Source organism: Dermacentor variabilis, chromosome 3, assembly GCF_050947875.1.
Source record: "Dermacentor variabilis isolate Ectoservices chromosome 3, ASM5094787v1, whole genome shotgun sequence".
NCBI lineage: Eukaryota > Metazoa > Arthropoda > Arachnida > Ixodida > Ixodidae > Dermacentor > Dermacentor variabilis.
Genome location: NC_134570.1, coordinates 104,373,058 through 104,394,899, shown reverse-complemented (window position 1 = coordinate 104,394,899; position 21,842 = coordinate 104,373,058). Strand labels below are relative to the sequence as shown.

The window sequence follows — 21,842 nt, the reverse complement described above, 5'->3', positions numbered from 1 at the left end:
TTCCACAGCTCATTAAATCATGTTGAATGACAAAATGTTAGATTCATTCACGTTTATTAGCCTCGTTGCTTCACTTGTTGGCCCATTTCCTCCCACCGTAGTTCTGTTACACATCACAACCTTCCTGTCTTTGTGAACAATAAAATGCAGGCATACTGGTCAAATGTTGGGGAACAAAGGCGAACAGATGGAATACTGTTGATCAATCCAGCGAATATTGATCACCCTAACAACACGTCCTTATTGACTTTACAGCGGATTTTTTCTCTGCTTCACGGTTAGCAGACAAAAACGAAATGGTCCCGTTGTCGTCATTGTCGATGTCGTCAAAAGGTTAATAAGGTAAGTGAACTTCAGTTTATTAATTTATTGTCACGTGCAGCTAAAGTACCAGGAATACAAGGCACGCGCATAACACAACAATATCTAGACAAATAAACGTTTAACACTTAGCGCAGAATAACAAGGGAAGACATTAAAAGTGAAATATTATGGAATGTTCGTGTTCTAAATCGATCGTGAAACCACTGTCCAACATGTGCTGCCGTCACGGGAAGTGCTTTAGGAAAATTATTACCCATTATTCACAATACCTTTGCGCGTTTCATGCGATCGACCCCTTAAGTGCCTATCTGCATACGCAATACAGAGTTTCTTGCTTATTTTTCCAAATGCATGTGTGATGTAAAAGTGGCGCTCCTAATAGTTTTACTGGCCCTTACAATAACAATCACCAAGCCCTTTTGTGGCTTTCTTAAGCTGCTGAAATTTGAGAATATATATATATATATATATATATATATATATATATATATATATATATATATATATATATATATATATATATATATATATATATATATATATATATATATATTTATAAGCAGGCGCCATTCCACTGCAGTGAAGGTGGATCGCCAGTGAAGCTTTTTAGCATACAACATAGACGAGACACAGAATTTAGGTGAACATATGAGCAAATTTTATTTGTGTTGAGCAGTGGCGGCGGTCATCCCGAAGACATACACACGCACTTTTATTTTGTTCGGCCGTTTCGATCGGCGGCAATCAATGACACACACACAGCTATTCAAGATCGTCAGCATACGAACGGACAAATATTTTTCTTGGTGGCTGTGTTTTTGTCACTGATTTTAGGTGGTGATAGTAGCTGGTCTTAGTAGGTACACTTAGCAGAGGGACTTAGTCGGTTGACTGAGTTGGTGCTCTGAATCGGTGCCCATCATTTGGCTGTGATGGTGGGGGATGATGCCCTAGTGGTCACTATGGTATACACTGATCGGCTCGGGAACAACCTTGAAATATTCTTTGCCTGAGTGAGATCTATGCACGACCGGTGGTGATCGGTTGGAGTCGCAGAATTTGTGTGTCAGTCCAAGCCAAACTGGACGAGTACAAATTGTGGAAACCACTTCGTTTCCGGCCCCGAGATATCAATGTTTAGGTAGCGGACGAGGATGATGGCCCAGTTGTCGTCATTTCTGGCCCAGGCAAATTGCGACGACATGAATCTCTCGATGTAGCATTGCGTTGCACCCAATGCTATATACAAACAGTTAAACCAATAACCCGTCTTTTGTCCGCATGGCACACACACCGGCACACTCGGTGACACTGTTATGCCGTGGTTTGGGGAGTCTGCAGGGTCGCACACCGAAATTCTCTGTCCAGAAAGTACCTTTTCAATTCAGCGTACGCTTCTTTGAAGTTGTCCAATGTAGCCACGTGGTACCTACTTCTTTGTGATGCGTTCTCCGCCTCACGACGTCGGACATCTTGCCTGTCTTGCCATATGCGCTTGGTGTCTCTTGCACGCTCTTCATCGGTGGTGTCTGCCGTCCGCCACAGCCGTTCACATTACCGTCTTTTTTGTCACCGTCGCTCTTGGGAGGCGCGCTGCTCCTCGGGAGTTCGCATTATAGGTGGCCTCGCCATGACTACGAGAGAAGAGAAACGAAATTGAAATGGAGCACGCAGCTTGTCCTTATGGTTTGATTTATATACACGCGTAGCGAAACCCAGCACCGCCGCAAAGTAGACACGGCACGCATGGTGGTGTCGCCACTCCCGGAGGTCGCAAGGAAACGAGGTGCGTGTGAGCTTACAGTCATTGAAAAGAGAAGGCGCTGTTAGCGTAGGCATGGCCCGACGCGTGTTCCATAGCGGTAAATGTTTGAGAAACACGTTTAATGCGAAAGCATTATATGTTTATTTACGCGAAAATCCGGCGTTGTCGTCGGCGGCGAGACCGAAGGGTGGTACCAAAAATGGCTGACGCAACGACGAGTAAGAACACGTCTAAATTCTAAGGTTGGCGTCGAATTGGTCAAGCAGGTTTCTGTAAACAAAGTCGAATACTGGAATTGAAAAGAAAACTTGGTAGATTTCAGTCTTCGTGGGAATCGGGCCTGGGCCTCCGCGGGTGCGAGTACATATGACGCGTGGCCTGACCATTTCGGAGCCGGATAGAAACTGCTGCGTGCACGCTCGGCTGCGACGGAGAGCAACGACGTCCCTACCGGTGCAGCCATTCGCGCGCCCCTCATTCTCTTTTTCTTTTTGTTCGCGAGTGCGCTTGGGGTTGCGCCGGAGGCGTTTTCGGCGTACAGGAGACAGGTGGACGGACGAATCGGCTAACTTCGCTGTAATATCAAATACAAATCACTCGCTATGGTTTCCCAATGTCTAAGGTAGGAAAGTATCTGAACTTATACAATACCGTCTGCCTCATATCACACTCTGGAGGTTTCGTGCTCTTCCCTTTGTAACGAGCAGATGTAGAAATTAGGTCCTGGCGCAAAACTCAGTACATCTTGCCAGGATATGGATGCAGATGTAGAAACAAACAGAAAAAGGTCGCACCGCGAACCTTGAAACATGCTTTTTGTAATAAATTGCCCACATAAAAATGTAGCCGAAAAATAGCAAAATAGCCAACTTATCATCATCATCATCATCATCATCATCATCATCATCATCATCAGCCTGGTTACGCCCACTGCAGGGCAAAGGCTTCTCCCATATTTCTCCAACAACCCCGGTCATGAACTAATTGTGGCCATGTCGTCCCTGCAAACTTCTTAATCTCATTCGTCCACCTAGCTTTGTGCCCCCCCTGCTACGCTTCCCTTCCCTTGGAATCCAGTCCGTAACCCTTAATGACCATCGGTTATCTTCCCTCCTCATTACATGTCCGGTCCATGCCCATTTCTTTTTCTTGATTTTAACTAAGATGTCATTTACCTGCGTTTGTTCCCTCACCCAATCTGCTCTTTTCTTATCCCTTAACGTTACACCCACCATTCTTTCTCACACGTAAGCACTATCAAGTGTCTCTGCCCAACATTTGTCTACCTGAGTGTCTAGTGATCTTGAAAATGGCGCTTATTGATAAGAAATTTACTCAATATGCATAAGCAAGCGATTGCAAATGTAAGGTTTTGGGTAGAATGAAGTGATGTTACTTCAATTTTGAGACCGAAGTGTTTGACACCGTATATGTGCAAATTTTACGGAAGGTTAGCCATAAACACCTTAGTTGTAAAAAATTATTTTCCCGGTAGTTGAAGGCGGCTTGGTATTAAGTAACAATACTTAACTATGCAAATTGAATAGCGCATACTACTGAAGCCTCTTGAGGCCTTCCAGTATTCGCGCAGTCTTCGCACTTTGTCCCTATCCATAATGCATCAAACACTACATCATAGAAAAAGGAATCAACTTTAGAGAAGGGAAACTGTACCTTCCATATTGGTACGAAAACAAGAAGCGGCAGCGCATGGACAGATGGCGAGGCTCAATAAACGATCGGAAATTACCTTCTTTTAGTGGAATATTCAATATGGCCCCTTTTAAAGGGTAGCGTACGCTGATACGCGCCGTGCTCGCCCTTTAGGCATTGCGGCATCCTTCAGTGCCTTGGCTAGCGTGCAGCTGGTGCATTCTAATTGCATCAGCTGCGCGCCAGCTGCGGAGCCTGTACTGACGCCCATACAAACAAGCCACGAGTGAACAGGACGTACGACTTTATTGGCAGAAGAGAAGTAGCGCACCTTGTCGTACAGGACCAAAAATAATGTTTGCATGCCGATATACGCTGAAACAATTAACGCGAACTCGTAATTTTCTCGCGTTCGTTATTGCACACTGCGGTCTGGTAACAAGCGACAACCAGCAGCGCAGTCACATTGGACAGTGTCTCACCTGTTTGCACCAACAGTCGCAGTTCAAGATTAGCAACGTGCATTTCAAAGCAATCGGGTGACGCAGGCATCTGCTGTCACACCCAACACAGCCATGTGGACTAGCCGGCATTTTAGCATTACCTCCTTTCCAACTTCCACGTTTTTTTTTTCTTTCGGGGCAACTAATATGTCATACACACTTGGTGCCCCACTTTCTCTCAGTATGGAGGTGGTCGGTTTTGTCGGAATCACCATTTTGCAGCCCCTTTTGCAGACCTTTCCACCCACGTGGCTATCAACTTCATATACTCCCAACCATTTAACCACGTAGGCTAGTTTCCGTTCACACCAATTCACGGCCGAGGAAGGCGACAAGAACACTTTGCCCATGGCTGCAGCAGCAGGAAAAGATGAACAGTGAGCACCAATCACGGTGCGTGTAAACAGGGTATCTACATTGCTGTGCAGACTGCAGAAGCTAGTGCTTACCTCAAGAGACTGTTGCCCAATGCAACGGACTAGGTCAGAACATGCCAAAAACTGTGACAGCAGCGAAACCAGACTATGCAATCAATTACTCCATTGTACCTTGCTCAAAAACCCAGGCTGTATAGAGCAAGAAGAGCAATCCTGAACGAGATTAGGAATTAGGTGTCGGAATGAGAAAGCTTGCATTCAAGGAAGAAGCCACTCTTCTCTGCCGGCCATGAAGGCCAAGATCATTAAGAAAAATGAAATGCTACGTAGCACAGGGGGCAAAGCTCACGCCGAGATACAACACGATGCCGCCTCAGCTATTTCAGGAGAGGAATGGCACATGACAATGCACACTAGCTAATACTGCTACAGATATGTTGTGCCAATAGATAGTGACTGGTATTATGAGCAAAGAATCAGTTGAGCCTTACGTTTGGATCAGGAAAAAGAATGATGTCTCACAGGAAAGGGGAATGAAAAGGCTTTCATTCATATAAAAAATGTATACTTGTCACAAATCGAATTTGACGAGTCGAGGAAGCAGATTAAAGAAGAAAAAACTTACGGAACTCTCTTCGCCAGCAATGTCCGTGTTTGTTCAACGGCTTCAAGTGCATCAGAATAGAAAGAAATAGTTTTGTTGAGGTACCTCGATGACTTACCGAGTGTACTGCTGGTGTACTGATGGCTGAGGCTTTCTTTAGTCCTGACACAGTCCTCCGTAGACTTGACATCTCATCCAAATTATTCTGAATCCGCTTCTTTATTCGTGTTATAAAAGCCTTGCGATTTTGGCTCCAGCCCCTCCCCTTTTGTGTGGAAGGGGGCTCCTGTGATGAGGATGAACATGCGCCTTATGCAGACACTGCTGCGGCAGAACAATGACACATGAGATACAGCACAAATTAGCCAAACTGATCTATTGTTTTCTTTTATGTTTGAACCAATTAAGCTTAGCCATAGATAGGAACAAGCATTCGTATCTGCTACAAACAAATGTCATATATCTCAATCCTAGCAAGCTAATACAGGATATACCAAGCATATTTATTTCAGAACCCGGTGTTGTTCACCTTGTAGTAGCAGCAAAAGTACACAATGGCCTTGTTGTAGTAGGCAGTAGGTTCTCTTTAGTGAGTGGAGTGTGTTGGTTTACAGTGGTGCCGTCCTCTTTAGTGCATCTCTAGGACAGATATTTTGATTTAATCAGCAACTAAAGAGGCACAATTTTGCAACATCAAATGCAAAAAGCTGTGACATATATATTGTGATCGTTTCTGAATGCAGAACACGCGCAAATGTGCAGCGTTTGTTCTAGGGTGCTTAAGCAGCACGTTAATTAAATAAATATTGCTGCTCTCCATAAAGTTATTGCCTGCTTAACTACAATCCGTGTCAAAAGCTTAAGTATTATGAGTATGACAAATGAGAATACTTTTGCACTCATTTATGCACTAGAAGAGATCGCACTGCTGGTTCCACATGCTTGTGGAACCAGCAGTGTGATCTAGTCTAGTGCATAATGGATGAAATGCTCGAAGTATTAGAACTGATGCATTCCTTTTCTGCACCGATGTGATGCATCGCTTCACTAATGCAGAAATAAACTCCTTAAGGTAAACCAAACAGCAAGATAGAGTGTGCAAGCGCGACTGAACGAGGACGTAGAAAAAAACAGATACTCAGAGACAGCGCTGTCTCTGTGTATCTGTTTCTTTCTATGTTGTCGTTCAGTTGCCCGCGTACACACTCTATCATGGATTCAACCAACTAGCCCGCCAACGTGTTTTAAACAGCACAAAAATTTTGCACCACCAAGTACGAGATATAGGTGGATTACCATGCGTTCAACTGTTTAACACATTAAATTCAGTACTTTCACTTCAGTTTACCAAACGGTTATTCGGTTTTGTGAACGAAAGTTGACGCCGGATTTGAAATATATATATGTATATATATAAAGTGTGTGTGTATTCATAACCCTTCTCAATCCCTCAATGGCCATTTGCTATGAGATGAAAAATGTGACGCACTTTCGTAGATAGCTCTCTCTTTCGTGACTATGCATAACGACGGCCTCGCAACTACAGGTCCATATGTAATGCAGGATCAAGTTTGTTAATTTGACTCCGCCTGTAGGTTATCGAGACGAATATTACATAACGATTCGAGCAGCGATGTTGAACGACTCACCGGTATTGCCGTCCTCAGTCTAATGGAATCCGGCTCACATTTCGATGCAGATATGTTTGGCATGGTTCACGTCGGAAATCTAGCTGTCGGGCTTATATCTCCGCTCACCAACGTGTCCTTTCGCCCTAAATTAAATAACGCGAGATAAGGAAGTGCAATAAACTCGTTTTACCACAAAAGAAGCACGAAACAATGAATGGGTCGCTGCCGTAAGCGCGAATATACTGGTAAAAATTTGAATCCAGGACAGAGGTCATGTGGGTGGTCGATGATGCTGAACATCATTTTGCATTCATAATGCCAGAAAAGTACACCAGAGTAAGTACTCAAGAGTACAATGTATTACTAGGAATAATAATTTTGCAGTCTTCGTCATGGAATAAAAACGCTTCGATAAGTGTGGGAGAAAGTTTGTAGATTAAAATTCTGCTTAATTCGGCCCCTTTAGCGGGAGATATTGCGCTCATGGGGTCAACTTTTGAATTGATGTAGTATGCTTATTTTATTTGCTGCGCCGCGTGGTCGATTTTGTTTGCCCTCTGCGACCATTTGTTGAACTTGAGAGTGGGCGAGGCCTGACAATATCGTAAGTGCGCTTCGACTATCTATTACAGGTACCCTTTGTGCGCAGTCTAGGGAAACAATTACAAAAGGCACAGGTGTATGTCGCACCAAGAAGTACACAGACGTTTAAATTGTTATATGAGGAACGATGCCGTTGCCTTTCAACTGTGGCTTCGACAACTATCAGAACTATATCGGCGCCTTCTCTCCGCAGAATTTGCTTTCCGCTGTTCTTCGTCATCATGTCCTTGTACCTGCTTCCACGTATCGTCACCGGACCAGACGCCATGGCATGCTTTCAGAAGATGTTTGACGAAGTCACCAATCATTGGTGGCAGTTACTTCTACAAATAAGAAACTTCTATGAAACTACTGTTTGGGTGAGTCTTGTACACTCTAGTACGCGTGGTGTTGTTAGAATAGCCTGAAAGGCGCTTAGCCGCACTAATTAGCCAAGAAAACAGATCTGCAGTCTGCATATTTGTTGTGCGTTACTCTGACCACATTCCCTACTGTTGATAAAACACATACTACGGTGCTGGTGCGTGCGTCTCGGACACATCGTCATCGACCTTCTCTGTGGAATGGAAGTACCGTTCCGAGAGAGTGAGGCACAGACAGACAATAGTTTGATGGAAGCTTGATGCCAGTCCTGGCTATGCAGGCTTTTCTTACCTTTGGCAGAGTCCTTCCATGTTTTTTCTGGTCACGAAACTGCCGCCTCAGTTTCATATAGCGCCAGCGCCCGCCGCTAGAGGCGCAACCGTGCATGAGAGGGCATGCGAACGCCGCTACCGCTGTGGTTGTGTGTGGGGCAGCCTCGGTATTCTAGCTTTCTCAACTTCCTCAACGATCGCTTTAGTTTCACGTAACTATTTTTAACATTGAATATAATTAAATTACTGCCTGAGCGTGTCTTCTGCGATGATATGAGCGCACGGGACGAAAAAAAAAGCCGCTCATAACATGGAGCTTGCGGCGGTCTCAGACCAAAAAGAAGAAAGATCTGGAATTTTAAGAGCCAGAACCGCGATACGATTATGAGGCACGCCGTAGTGGGGGACTCGGGATTAGTTTTGACCACCTGGGATCCTTTAAAATGCACCTAAATTTAAATAAACGGGTGTTTTGCATTTCGCCCCCGTCGAAGTGCGTCCGCTGTACACGGCCGGGCGGTCCCGGTCCGGATTTGTTCGTCATCGCCGTTCGCCTCAACGCTTCGGTGGGCTCCGCTTTTTAATATTTGCCTTAAATTAAACACCGCGCATTCGCAACAAAACGCCAGTGGTCCCACTTATCACCAGAGGAGTAAGCGCCAATTCTCCGTTGCGCATAGCGCCAGATTGTTCGCCGAGCACAGCTGTTCAGTTTCTGTTAAACTGTGGCATAGAAGGACTCTGTGGGCAGTATCTTATAACGAGATCAAAAGAATGACATTGCTATTGCAAAGGGCTGCTACCGTAGAATACTTAATGACAAAGAAAAGGGAACTGAGCTCCTGCATGCGCTTAAGATTTCTTGCAAAGCGATGTCATTTCTGAATAAGATTTAGGTAGAATTAATGCAAGACGAACTTCGCTACTAAATGTCTTCCTAGACAATCACATGTAAGAAGACAGGACAGACAGACAGACCTGTCCTGTCTTCTTAGATGTGATTGTCTAGAAAGCGCAACCAATGTTTGCTATTACAATGAACCAACTTGCCCAACAACGCATCCTGCTAAATGCCTTCGGTGCGGCTTTTAACAACGGATTAAGGCGAACCTGAAGTGTTAGGACCTGCACAGTTGAAACTAGCTGCAATTAGGCAATTGCCTTAGCAAGCAGTCGTTTAGAAGCGTCAGTAAGCCCAGCACTTCACTGCTCGTGGTTTCGACGAAGAAACGACGAGACTAGGTATTTTGGTTCTTAATTCGCAACTATTTACAATATGTTAAAATGTTGCAATCACCGGTCCTGATATTCTTATCATGGTCGAAAAATAAAAAAAAAACTTTATAATTCGATTAAGAAAATAAATAAAACGTGTTGGTGCAAAAACAAAATACAAGCACGATCATTTATTTATCACGTAAAATAAGCGGAGCGAAATACAGATAGCACGGAGGCGTCCGGTCACAAATGGTCCACCATTCACAATGCAAGAAGTTTGTTAAAAGCATGACACTGATATAATACGCATAAAGAAATAAGATCAAACGTGAGAGGTATGCATTGGGAGGCAGGAAACAAACACCAGCAAACGAATGGCAATAAGTACAGAATGCATGGTCGATTGTTTCCATAAACAAGAAAGTGTAAAGCATAAGCATTTCATAACACACGGCTAAAGAACTCTCAAACGAACACAAGTAGCCACATCACAAATACAGCAATTTTTTTAAATGGCTTGTTAGAGATACCACCTTTCTACTTCTTCAGCTGTTACTTAAACATGCAGACAAAACTTGCTCAGCAAATCACAATACAAATGTAGCTAACAGTGTGCTAATAACCTTCTTACTCATAGCAGCTTATAGACTTAAAAGTACGTGCAATTGAAGAATTGTAGCCCATCATTAGGCACGACTAAAGGACAATGGAAAATAAAACAATGCATATTATTCTATTTTAACACTTGCATTTAAAGGAATTCTAATGCTATACCTTTCATAGATGGTCGGGGTAAGGGCGCTATCGCTGTGAACTACTCTATCCTGGTATAACACAAATTGAGGTTGCAACAAAGCATAAAGCAAATGTGTTCAGCGTCGGCTTCTCACGCTCCAGGGACACGTCGTCGCCGTTGATGTTGAAATTGTACGCAGTGACGATGTCCGAGGCGTCAAAGTGTTTCGCGCACACACGTGTGTACTTCGATTCGAAATTAAAACCGCCACTTTCCTGCCGCGGTATGGCCCGCTTCCATTTCTCGCGCTGCTCCTTGTTATTAGGTAAACAGAACAACGACACCTTTTCGGTCGTGCCTTTGTAGCCGGAACGGCACCCAGGCACGCAACACGTGTTCGGCATCGTTGTCCCACCCCACAACTTCAACCAAACAGCCGAACACTCGAAAAATAGCACAGCACATGCACAGCACGTACCCGAAAGTCAGCTCGCCTCGCACTGCGCACGCATTACGGTACGCGAACGATGCCCTCTGTGGCACAGTGGCGCCGCGTCGCGGCACCTTTGGGCAGCATATGAACCTCTCCCATAGCGTGACGGCGGAGTTTCGTGACCAGAAAAACATGGAAGGACTCTGCCTTTGGTAAGACGTTTGAATTTACAGAAGTGGGAAGAGGACGGAAACAAAAGGTAGAACAAAATATAAAATAATAATAAGAAATATATGAGTAAAGAAACCAAGCAAATCCATAGGAGTGACAAAATATCAAAGAATGCCTGTAAGTCTTGGTAGGCCGAGAGCCACGAAAGCCCGGTGAGTGAGAATTTCGCTGCGCTGAGCTATCCCTTCTTAGTGAGTCGGTGGATAATTTTGCAGCGAATAGAGCCATTACACAGTCTAAACTTCTGCCAAGGCAATGATGCGGCGGACTCTTTCTGAAGCAACTGTTAATCGTAGGAGCCCAGAAGCCATTGTTTGCCTACGTCAGACGATGGAAGAATGTGCCGACGGTTCGAACCCGTGTTCCTCGATACACTGTCGCCTAAATGGTGACACTGCTCGTGTGATTCGAGCAAAACTTGCACTCGAGATAGAGTAGAGTGGCGTGAAGTACTAAAGATAGTCGGTGGTCACTGGATAGAGCCATGCACGCTCGCAGCCGGCATGACAGTGAAGGACGCCGCCTCTGAAATAATACGGCAGATTATGAGACCCTACTTGCTCACCAGCTCAATCGTGAGTGATGTATGTTTATGTGTCATTGCGCCTCGAACGTGACCATTTCGCAATATTTTGTTCACAGCATTCAAAACAGTCATTTATATAGGATTCGTCATTAAACGGGCGAAAGTGAACTGTCGAATAAGGCTCGAGCAAGCCAGTTGTCTATCTTAAATAAAGACACAAGGGCCCCTGTGTGGCCTTATGTTTGCTTTCCTTAACGTGTATATGCCAATTCAACCGTCGACATCAGTATACTAATGAAGAACATCGCCTGAAATGCAAGGCGCTGATTTTACTGCGATACATTCATTTGTTTGTTGTTGTTATTAGCAGCATAATTCCGCAATTTACCGAGCTCTCCACTGAATGCATTGACCCTCGATAGGCAAAGCGAAAACAATGAGCAATATCGTTAGCAAACGTTTTCTTGGCGTTGGTTTCGCTTTCAACGTTCTCCAATTTATGCAGATTGTCTTAGCGAGCCGTAATTTCATTACTTTATATAACGACACAGACGGCTCCGTTTTTTAAAAATAATTCTGAGTTATCATCCTGCCCATGCAGCCCAGTGATTCGACGCTGGAAGATACAAGCTGTAATTCTATTCTATCTCAATGACAGGACATGCTCCTCCACACATGGTACCTGTCGGCGGATTTCCAGCTCTATCTGGTCTCTCTTCTTACGCTTTCGATACTGCGAGGGTAAGTACTGCAATATCCTCCTTTACTGATTGCCTAGCTCTACGTAACAGTACTTGATGAAAAGGAGGAGCTACCGGGTATCGCCCCAAAGCTCGAGCTGGTGTTCCGTATATATTAAAGCTCAATGACCAAGCCTTTATTTTGGTTCTAAAAATTCCTAGAGCAAGAGTATGTATCGTCACGGCAATTATGTGGACATTTCAGGCACATTTCTGCCATCGCCGTTGCCGACAGCATCGCCGTGATGGTCCGTACAAAGTCCAAGGGCCCTAAAAGCATTGCCGCGCACCGTATGCTGCATGTGTGAGTCAAAGCATGCGAGGAGATTCGACGAGCGCGCCCCAATCTGGCGCCCGCAAGGGAGGAAGGCGGAGAGCAAGCGCGCCGTCTTCGGTCACGGGAATGGTGGTGATGGAATAGAAGAGGGGAGGGCAGGTTAGGTTGGGCTCCCGTAGCAGTCGCGTATTTGGCGACCGGGCTCAAGGGCAACTGACGAGCGAAGCTCAATCTGTGGGAGAGGGTGGTTACGCTAATCGTCGGGGTCAGCTGCTGAGGTCTTTCCGTTGTACCAACGTGTGTGACGTCTATCACTGCTGCTGCAAAGGGAGAGGGCGACAGCGACTACGAGTAAGGCTCGGTGTGACGCTCCCTTTGGGTGTTGTCGCCGCTGACATTGGTGGTACGATTAGACCGCGGCGAAGGGCCGCTCTCGTCGTTGGTGGAACGAAAACGTGCGAAGTGCAGCGCAACGCGGGCTGTGCCGGCTATGATATGGCGCCAGAGTTAGTGGCGTTCTTTTCCTATATGTAAACCTATGTAATCATAATACAAAATATTGGCAGGCGAACTGAAGACTTCGTCCTTGTCCGTCCGGCATCTTCTTTTGCACTGTCCCCACTATTGTAAGGGGCCATATACAGCGTAAGGTAGAAAGATGGGCGAGTCCAAGCATTCCAAAGTAGTAAAAAACGGAATTGCCATGTCGTGCCTGAAGTCTTCCCTCACCAGATCCTGCATGCACAAAATGAGCGCCAGTTTTAATGCGCAGGTCCGGCGCCTATAAGAAGCAGGCTGCCCTAGTGTACCACTGGCCACTGTGGCTGAGCGCCTAAAGAAGTCGGTTTCAAGAGGGACACACGTGATTACAGAAAGTAGTAATAGCAAAAAAAGAGTAGTGGCTATTCCGTATATTCATTCAGTGTTGCACAGGCTTAAAAAAGTTGCAAGTAGATGTGATGTTAATGTTGCTTTCACTGCTCCCAATAAGCTAAGTAAGATATGCGCTGCCGTACAGAATAAAAAGGAGCGGGTAAAAGGCAAGAAACGAACAGATATTTGTCCAGTGAAGCACAATAAGAACAACAGTTTTACTGACTATCGTATGGGTGTGGTTTATAAAATTCCCCTTAGCTGTGGCCAGTTCTACGTAGGGCAAACGGGACGGTGTATCAATCAGAGGCTAATGGAACATAAAAGGTCCTTAACCGGTGGATCGCCTTCTAATCTTTCGCTACATTGCCGAGATTGTAACTGCACGCCAGAGTTAGATGAATCCGCGATATTGTACAGGCATAGGAATGAAGATATGCGTCTTAGGGTATAGGCATGGCATATCTATAATGGTGGAAGTGCATGCGTGAGTCAGCCTTCGATTACTTTACATAAGGAAGAGATTAAGTGACTTAACAGTTATCTCTCACGTAGACCGGCACGTGTACCCGACTGACACGTGGTGTTACCATTCCTGAGCATGCGCGGATGAGTTTTGTGTCTTCTTTCTTTTTTCGCCTCAGTGCTCCCTTCAGTTGATAGTCGGCGTTCGTGTTGTCCACTTCTATACTCTTGTGTCCTGTCTGCACGCCTCACTTCTTTTTTGCATTATAGAAGGACACAAGACGACGGCTGTCCAACATCTAACAAATGCTTTCCGTTGTTCTTGCCCTCAATTAATTACACATAGAGGTGCGGTCAAATTTCCCAATAGAGAGTATTAAATTCGTTGGTGAATGTTTTGTCCTCTTAAACATCTTCAGGGACTACCCGGGTGCTGCGCATAGTTCTAGCCGCTATGTTTTTTTCCCGGTGTAGTAGTGTAGGCGCTCAGAAATTTTGTTATAACTCGGACTATAACGAGCAGAATGGTATGCTATTTCTGGTTGGTCGCAAGAAATCCCTAGTACCTTTGCAATTTTGCAAGTGCATATATCATCCAGAAGAAAGGAAACCACGAGCGTGATGTTCATTAGTGACCGTCACATGAAACTAACAGGTAATGACACCAACAAAGCTGATTCTTGGGCTAGTTGGTACGGTTTACTCATAATGGCAAAGTCTTCAGCGCAGTTTAAAAAGACAAGGACGTGACAGAGACACAACACAGCGCCAACTTTCATCTGATGTTTATTGAAAAACAGAGGCACATATACAGCGAAGCAGGTAGGGTAAGATACAAAAATACAAAACATCAGTAACACTCTACGCATGCGCCCGCCATTGCCGTACATAAACACCAATTTCTTGTCAGAAAGATTAATTGAACTTGAAAAAAGTGAGCAGTCTGTGTTAGTACACCTTCAGTTAGTCTTCAGAACACCTTCAGTTTTACGTACTTGCAAGCACATAAAATAGTTGTCAAGTTCTTAATTACTCTTTGCAGTAGCTAGCGACAAAGTTGATTTACCCCATGATAATAATTTTGGAATAACGGCACATCAAAACATAGCTTCACTCAAATACTACTATGCCGTTATGCGCTCCATGTAACCTGACAACAGTGCGTGAAAGCGTGTCAATCTTTTTCAGAGAGCATAAAGAAAAAACTTTCGTATGTACTTCTCTTGCGCAATTTCTGCTTATGTAAGAACAGCGATGGTTTTTACAGTTAACGGTGTAAAAGTGGTCCATGTCCATTTTTTTCAGTCGCAAGATGACGCTTGTGGCAGTATTCGCCGTGTTGTCTCTCATTGGCTGTGCTTTCTCAACGTTGGTCGTGGGGCGCCTGCATCTGCTGCCGTTCATGATGTTCCCAGGCCCCGACGTGCCGTGAGTATTCTATGGCACAACTGACGGGTGAAATAATTGGAATACATTGTGGGGACCGGTGTATCGGCCTGTATATGTATGTATGTATGTATGTATGTATGTATGTATGTATGTATGTATGTATGTATGTATGTATGTATGTATGTATGTATGTATGTATGTATGTATTTATGTATGTACGTACGTACGTACGTACGTACGTATGTATGTATGTATGTATGTATGTATGTACGTATCTACGTATTTATGTATGTATTTTCATCCTTCCGTCTGTTCACAGTTATTTCTGTTGCTCTCCCTGAAGCCATTCTTAAGTTGGCAGCTCATTTAATCACGCCCCTTCGGAAAGTCTCAGCGGCAACTTCAACTCCACAGAGCAATGTCACAAAATAGCCGCGGTAAGCCAAGGAGTCACTGAGACCTGGCTGCATCATGGTTCGCTTGATCCTGAAGTAAACCTGCCTGGCTTCAAAGTGGTTCGGGGAGACAGAAAATTCCTTCCTTTAAAACACAAAGAGAACAAAGGCTGAAATTTCTTGGATGACTAGGAACCTTATGGGGGGGGGGGGGCATTTATCACACCGTGCGGCTAGACTACGTCAATCAAAACGCCGTCACTCAACAAAAGTCATGTAATTTCTTAGCGCTAAAAACGAACTTTGTTCTGAAATGGATGCTGCAGAAAAACTTTTTTACAAGGTAACGTTGCCGAAATTAATGAAGGCTAATCCGCGTCAATTTTCGAAGGCTATCCTACCACCTGGAACATCCTCGGACACGCTGACAGTTGACAATACTGTAGTTTCTGATACACAGACAACAACTTCTTCTTTTAACACCAACTTCTACTCTGTTTGTGCGGCTGACAATGCGGTAATCCCTGCTTTGGATTCTGAACCAGTGCCTCCAATAAACGATCAGTCACTGCAACCTGAGGGTATACTTAACCTAACTCTAAAGTTATACAGCAAGAAGTCATTGTCGTGACGGTATCCCGACCGCTTTTCTCATTCGATACTCTCTTTGGTGTAGCATACATCTAACAATTACCTTTAAAAATGTGTCTCAACCTCCACCCTTCCTCGTGCGGGGACATTTGCTTCAATTCTCCCCTCATTTAAGTCAGATAATGTTCAATTATTATCTAACTACTGGCAAATTTCCTTAACCGCACAATCATGTAAATTACGAGAACATATTATTGTTAAACGTATAATGAAACTTCTTGAAGCTAACAAAATTTTAATCCCTTTTCTTAATGGTTTTAGACGTGGCCTCATCGCTATAACAAAACTGACAGAATTTGTTCACAACATCATCTCTTTAAACACTGGTTACCCGGTTGATGCCATTTTCATGGACCGTGCATAGGCCCTCGATACTGTCTCACACCCTAAACTTACGCACAAATTGTTCGCTATACCAACACGTGCATCCTTGATTGGTTGTATACCGGACTTTCTTTCCCCCCGTTCACGATATGCACGTGTCAACTCTAGTAACTCACCATTGATGCCTGTTTCATCAGGAGTTCCCCAAGATTCAGTACTCGGCCTTCTTCTATTCCTGATTTATATTATAGATCTGCCCCCACACACCTCAGTTAAAATATGCCCCCTTGCAGCTCATTGAGTTTGATATGACACAATTAAATCTCCAATTGATCAGTTTCTGCCTAACAGTTATTTCACTGACATTTGTAACCAGTCCAAATCATGGGAAATGATAACTTTTCCATGACTGTCTCCATGACTTTTATACGACAGTAATCCCCTTCCTTCTTTGCCTGTGCATTTTATTATATGATTTTAAATAGTGCTCGAATTCAAATACATAGGTGGCCTCCAAACGCACAATTTGTCATTTTCAAAACACATTGACGTTACCTGTAACCCGGCCCTACACAGGCTAGGTTACTTGCATCGTGCGCTGCGTCTTGCTCCTCATGAAACTAAATCTCTAACAAATAAAACCCTCATTGGTCCCATCCCCATTGTATGGAATCCATACAGACACTGTGACGTCGAATAGCTACAATCTGCCCAAAAAAAGGCAATGCGTTGTGTATGCAGGAGATATGGCAAGGACTTTTCTAAGCCCAATTTTCTTCCATTGCTGGGTCTCACTCCTTTCACAGCGCGTCGTCATGGTGAATGACGAAAATTCCATTACACGCTAATTAATTGTGCTCGTTTCCCTTCTCTAGTTAACTATTTGGCTATTTCCAAACATTCATCTACGAGGGTTCACCACGCCCCTAAACATTACAGCCTTTTCCGCCCGTAATGATTTCATTAACTACAGCTTTCTTCCACCAACAACTAAGCTTGGAATTTATTGCCAGGAAACACCTCTACGCTGCCATTGAAATAATTTACGCAAGCTTGTTTATAAATGATTGTATGTTTGTTGTACATCAGCACTCCTGCAATAGCATCATTGATGCTGCAGTGGGTAAATAAATATTAAAATAAACAACAAGGGATAATCGTCAGCACTCACTCAGTCGATTGTTACCTTGTCTGGTATCCTAAATGTTCTTTTTGTGCCGTAACTCTAGTATCATGGGCAACTATCAACTAATCCAATCCATCACGATTTTAGCGTTACGCAACGGTTAGACAGTGAAAACATCCAAGTAAAGCGTGATAATGTGGCGGTACGATAACTTCTCCTATGCGTATGCCTGTTGCATTTCTCTTACAGTTTGCTGACAAGAACACTGAGCGAGTTCTACATCCGGCCATACTATCACGCAGTGTGCTACTTTAGCGGCTGCGTAACGTTTCTTTTGATGGGCGACTTCAAAAAGAGGAATATTACTATGGTAAGGAGAAAATTCGTATAGGTAGTTTGGCGATTATTAATACACAAATATAAATGGGCTGGATGTATTGTAATTGGCCAAGGGTAACCAAATGGTGTACGTTTGTTTGATAAAGGGCTTACAGGCTCTTCCTTGCCACTGTAGTTGCGTCCTAGAAAACTATCGAGTCGCCATAAGCACGGAATATCGCGGATACGGGAACCAAATCGCTCAAGGTAATGAAAACCCTGGCATTGTGATAAAGGTGTGCTCAGTGATAATTAAAAAAACTGAGATAAGTGGTTCGTTTTGTAGCAAAAAACACAAGACACGACTAACAACTGAGCTGTGCCCTTCCTTTGTGTGTAATTTAGTACTAAAAACCATGTATCACATACTTTAAACCTATGCAAAATATATCGCCTTCATGGTACAGTCGAGGGCTAGAACAATTTAAAGGAAACCTTTCTTCAGGTGACAGGCACACTGCTGACACCATGCTGGCCAGAATATTTCATAACATTTGACGGAAAGAAATATGAGCACGGAACCTTGGCAAATACCATTTTCGAGAACATCCTATGGGGAGCGAATGCTTCACTGTTCTCTTCCTATGCTAATAGATTATCTACACAAACAGACACTAATGATAGAAAATAGTAGTAGAACAAGGCTCCGCAAATTTTTTGTACATGTCGAATAACAACGTTATAAGAAAATGTAAAATTCACTTATATGTTGATAAGATTGTTTTCTTCTCATTTGTACGCGTGTGTTATTGTACACTAGTCATTATCTTGTTATGTATAATTGATTCTGTTGTTTGTGTGTCGACTTGTCACCTTCGCTGTGCCTTGTAAAAGGGCGCCCGAACTCTCGTCAAGTGGACTAGCTTGCACTTTTGGTTCGGGCCCCCTTCCAACTGTTCTTTGGAAAAATAAACATGATTTTGATTTTGATTTTTTGACCTATTTACGTCGACGTCGAGATCAGTATATTCTAAGGATTGTACACTATAAGGTACACCTATGACGTACAATAGAAATTGCTTCAACGGATGATGATGCAGGTAGGGATGATAATTATGAGGACGGTGGTGGTGAAAATAAACAGCTATGGCAACTAATTATTTATAATTTTCTTCGTGGCTTAAGAGAACCTTCAGGTGTAAGCTAAAACGCACGCGCCATCTTTCGCTCATTCAGAGTTCATTGTGCAGGGTATGCAGGTGGCAGCCTGGTGCGTGTCCGTGGGCTGCGGCTTAATCTCGGTGTTCGCGAAGCTAGCGTGGTATAGAAGCCCGAGTCCCACGTCTGAGGCAGTCACGCTCCTTGTGGCTTTCTTCGACCGCATCCTGTGGTCCGTTTTCATTGTCTGGATTACACTGGCATGTGCTTCAGGTCGAGGAGGTGAGATTTCTGGGCTATTTTACGTTCTTTTACTTCCATATGTATTATTTGTTGCTTGCTCTTCTGCCCTCCTTTATTAAGGTGCTACCAGCTTTTAGCATTACATTCTTCGCATCCAATAATTGTACAGGCATCGTCGGCAAGTTCCTGTCCTGGAATGTCTTCGTGCCCTTGAGCAAGCTTTCCTTCGGCGTGTACCTCATTCACCTTCCCTTCATCCAGGTCATGCTGCATGCGTCCAGGGAAAAAATATTGTGGTCCAAGTTTAACTTGGTGAGTATTTGCACTTGAAGTTCAGTCTTGCATTTAATTCAGAGGGCGGCAGAGCGTTGTCGCTGCGTCAGCACTGGCAGACCTACAGTGAGAGCACGCCGGAGGCAGCTTGGTGCTCCTGCAACATTTCACACATGCGCTTGCAATATTTCAGCGCACACATTCATGCTGCGTGTGGAAGATTTATTGCTTAGGTTAACGAGCGCGTGCTGACGGACACTCCGCACACATTGCAAGAGCTGCATGGCTAGTTTTTTTCTGCACATGGGTTGGACAAATGTTTAGCGAAATGTTAGCGCGGGGAGAAAGTAAAGACAATAACCTTCATTTTTGCCCCCATAAAGCTCGAACCATTTCACCAACGCTCAGCAATGCCTGTCAGTTACAGTCTCTACATGAGCGATAAAAGCGGCGTGTGCCGAGGAAAGCTTGTGTGCACCTCAACCTTACCAGACTACGTCAACTTTTAGTAGGCCAATTTCACGCTCGTTGATCGCAGCTTGTAGTTCTGTCTTCTGGAAGTACTGGCTCATAATATGCCTTATTTAGAGGCATTGAAGCTCATTGTTCTCGTGTTGATTTGAAGGCCGTTGAACGCAACTACAATAGATTCTGTTAAGCAATTCACTTTAAAAACAAAGTTAGAGCTCTGTCAGACGGGAAAAAGACCACGTTATATGCAGTATTAAGGGGCAATATATTCGAGCAAGTGGCATTTCCGGTATTTATGCGCAATGATGGTTCTTTCATTTCTTTTCAGGTCACACTGTGGTTCTCGGTGCTAATTTGGAGCTTCCTGATGTCTTATCTGACATTCCTCGCTTGCGAAGCGCCGATTGCAAAGCTGAGTAGCCTCATCTTCGGCCGAATCATCGGAAGAGGAGATGCTGGCAAACAGAAGCAACCAGAGCAGTCGACGATGAAAACAGATAGCAGAGAGTGAAGCTGACACTGTACCCGTGTGAAACCTACCCTCGGTATGGCCGTACAATCACAAGAGCTCTGTCTGCACTAACTTCTCCGGGGCCCTAGTCCAGCGGGAGACGTAAATCTCCAAGAATACCTTTTGGGGAAAAATTTACATTTGCATTTGCTAGTTTATACTTTGTGTTTTCATTCGTTCTTGAAGTATTTTATCTGACGCATCTTGAGTTTCATATTTTCCTCTCAGGTGCACTCTCAGCTGTCCCTTCACACGCCATAGCAAGTTGTGGGTTACTGTAACGTGCCAAGGGAGACGACGCTTACAGCAGCATCGTCAGTGCAGGAAAGAACAAAGGTTTATTGAGAGCTTGGCTTATAAAGGACATGAATGCGGCGCGCTGTACACACTGCGCATCACCGATGCGCATCCGCGCTGATATAATCAGTATACGTGTCCGATACAGGTTACCAGTCTCTGCATTGCTTTGTGTCAACTTATGGCTCAAAGCATCATGTCTGTAACACGCGTTATCCAGCAGAAAATAAAGCTTTGAAAATTCGCAACGGCCTGCACCAATTTTTTTTAGACATGCTACATAGCGCCAAAATACTCCACAGCTCCTCGTTGTGGTGCATAGTTTCTGCGTCTTGCTGTACTGAAACAAGGTCAAGGTACACCTGGTACGCTGACGGACGAGGAAAAGCTCATAAACAGTGCAGCGACACCATGAATCGCAAGTTTTACGCAAGAAATATTTGTATCTATATTTACACAACAATCCAATCGGTTCGAAGCAAAACTCAGCCCTGAAGGTCAAAAGGTCAATTTTGTTGCGCGTTTTGCAGTGGTGATAGCTGGGAATCACAGGATACTTGAACAATTGCCGGAAGGAAGGGATTTAAGACTCTTTTATGTACTATGAATACAAAAGAATGTCTAAACTTGCTAAGGTTTTCTATTCTTTTTAATAAAACATCTTGAACTTTGTTTGGCTACAGGCGTTAGTTCATACCACTGGCGCATGAGCCGTATAGATTTCATATCACGGTAGAGAGGATGAGCAGAAACTAGTTGACTCAACGACGACGACATTCAGCAAGGACCGAAGTCGCATTACTGCAAGAAAACAAAGCTGAAACCACACGAGGCAAGCTTCCCTGATGCGGTACATGCGCCTCAACGTATATACAAGAAAGACTGGACGCTGTTTCCATGAAAGGCTACGCAAACAAAGGTATCGTGTCAGGAGCTGACGTCGCATAACTCGTCTGTGCATTTCAAAGAGTTAAAATATTTGACGCTATTACAAAATATGACCGTTTTCCTTAAGGGCGAAGCTGCGAAAGCTATGGCAACATGTTTGAATATTACATGAAGTGTAAAACTCTTAGTTGAAGTAAAGTAGTA

The 21,842-nt window shown here is 44.1% G+C and overlaps 1 protein-coding gene across 1 annotated transcript; it reads left to right on the top strand.

Annotated features, from left to right (window-relative positions):
* The first annotated feature begins 258 nt into the window (after positions 1-258).
* On the top strand, positions 259-21,306 carry LOC142574079 (nose resistant to fluoxetine protein 6-like). Its single transcript, XM_075683249.1, has 8 exons — positions 259-342; positions 7,654-7,819; positions 11,898-11,980; positions 14,900-15,022; positions 17,729-17,849; positions 19,048-19,237; positions 19,368-19,510; positions 20,271-21,306. The coding sequence occupies exons 2-8, from the start codon at positions 7,682-7,684 to the stop codon at positions 20,451-20,453; spliced, it is 981 nt and encodes a 326-aa protein (XP_075539364.1). The 5' UTR covers positions 259-342; positions 7,654-7,681; the 3' UTR covers positions 20,454-21,306.
* The last annotated feature ends 536 nt before the right edge of the window (positions 21,307-21,842 follow it).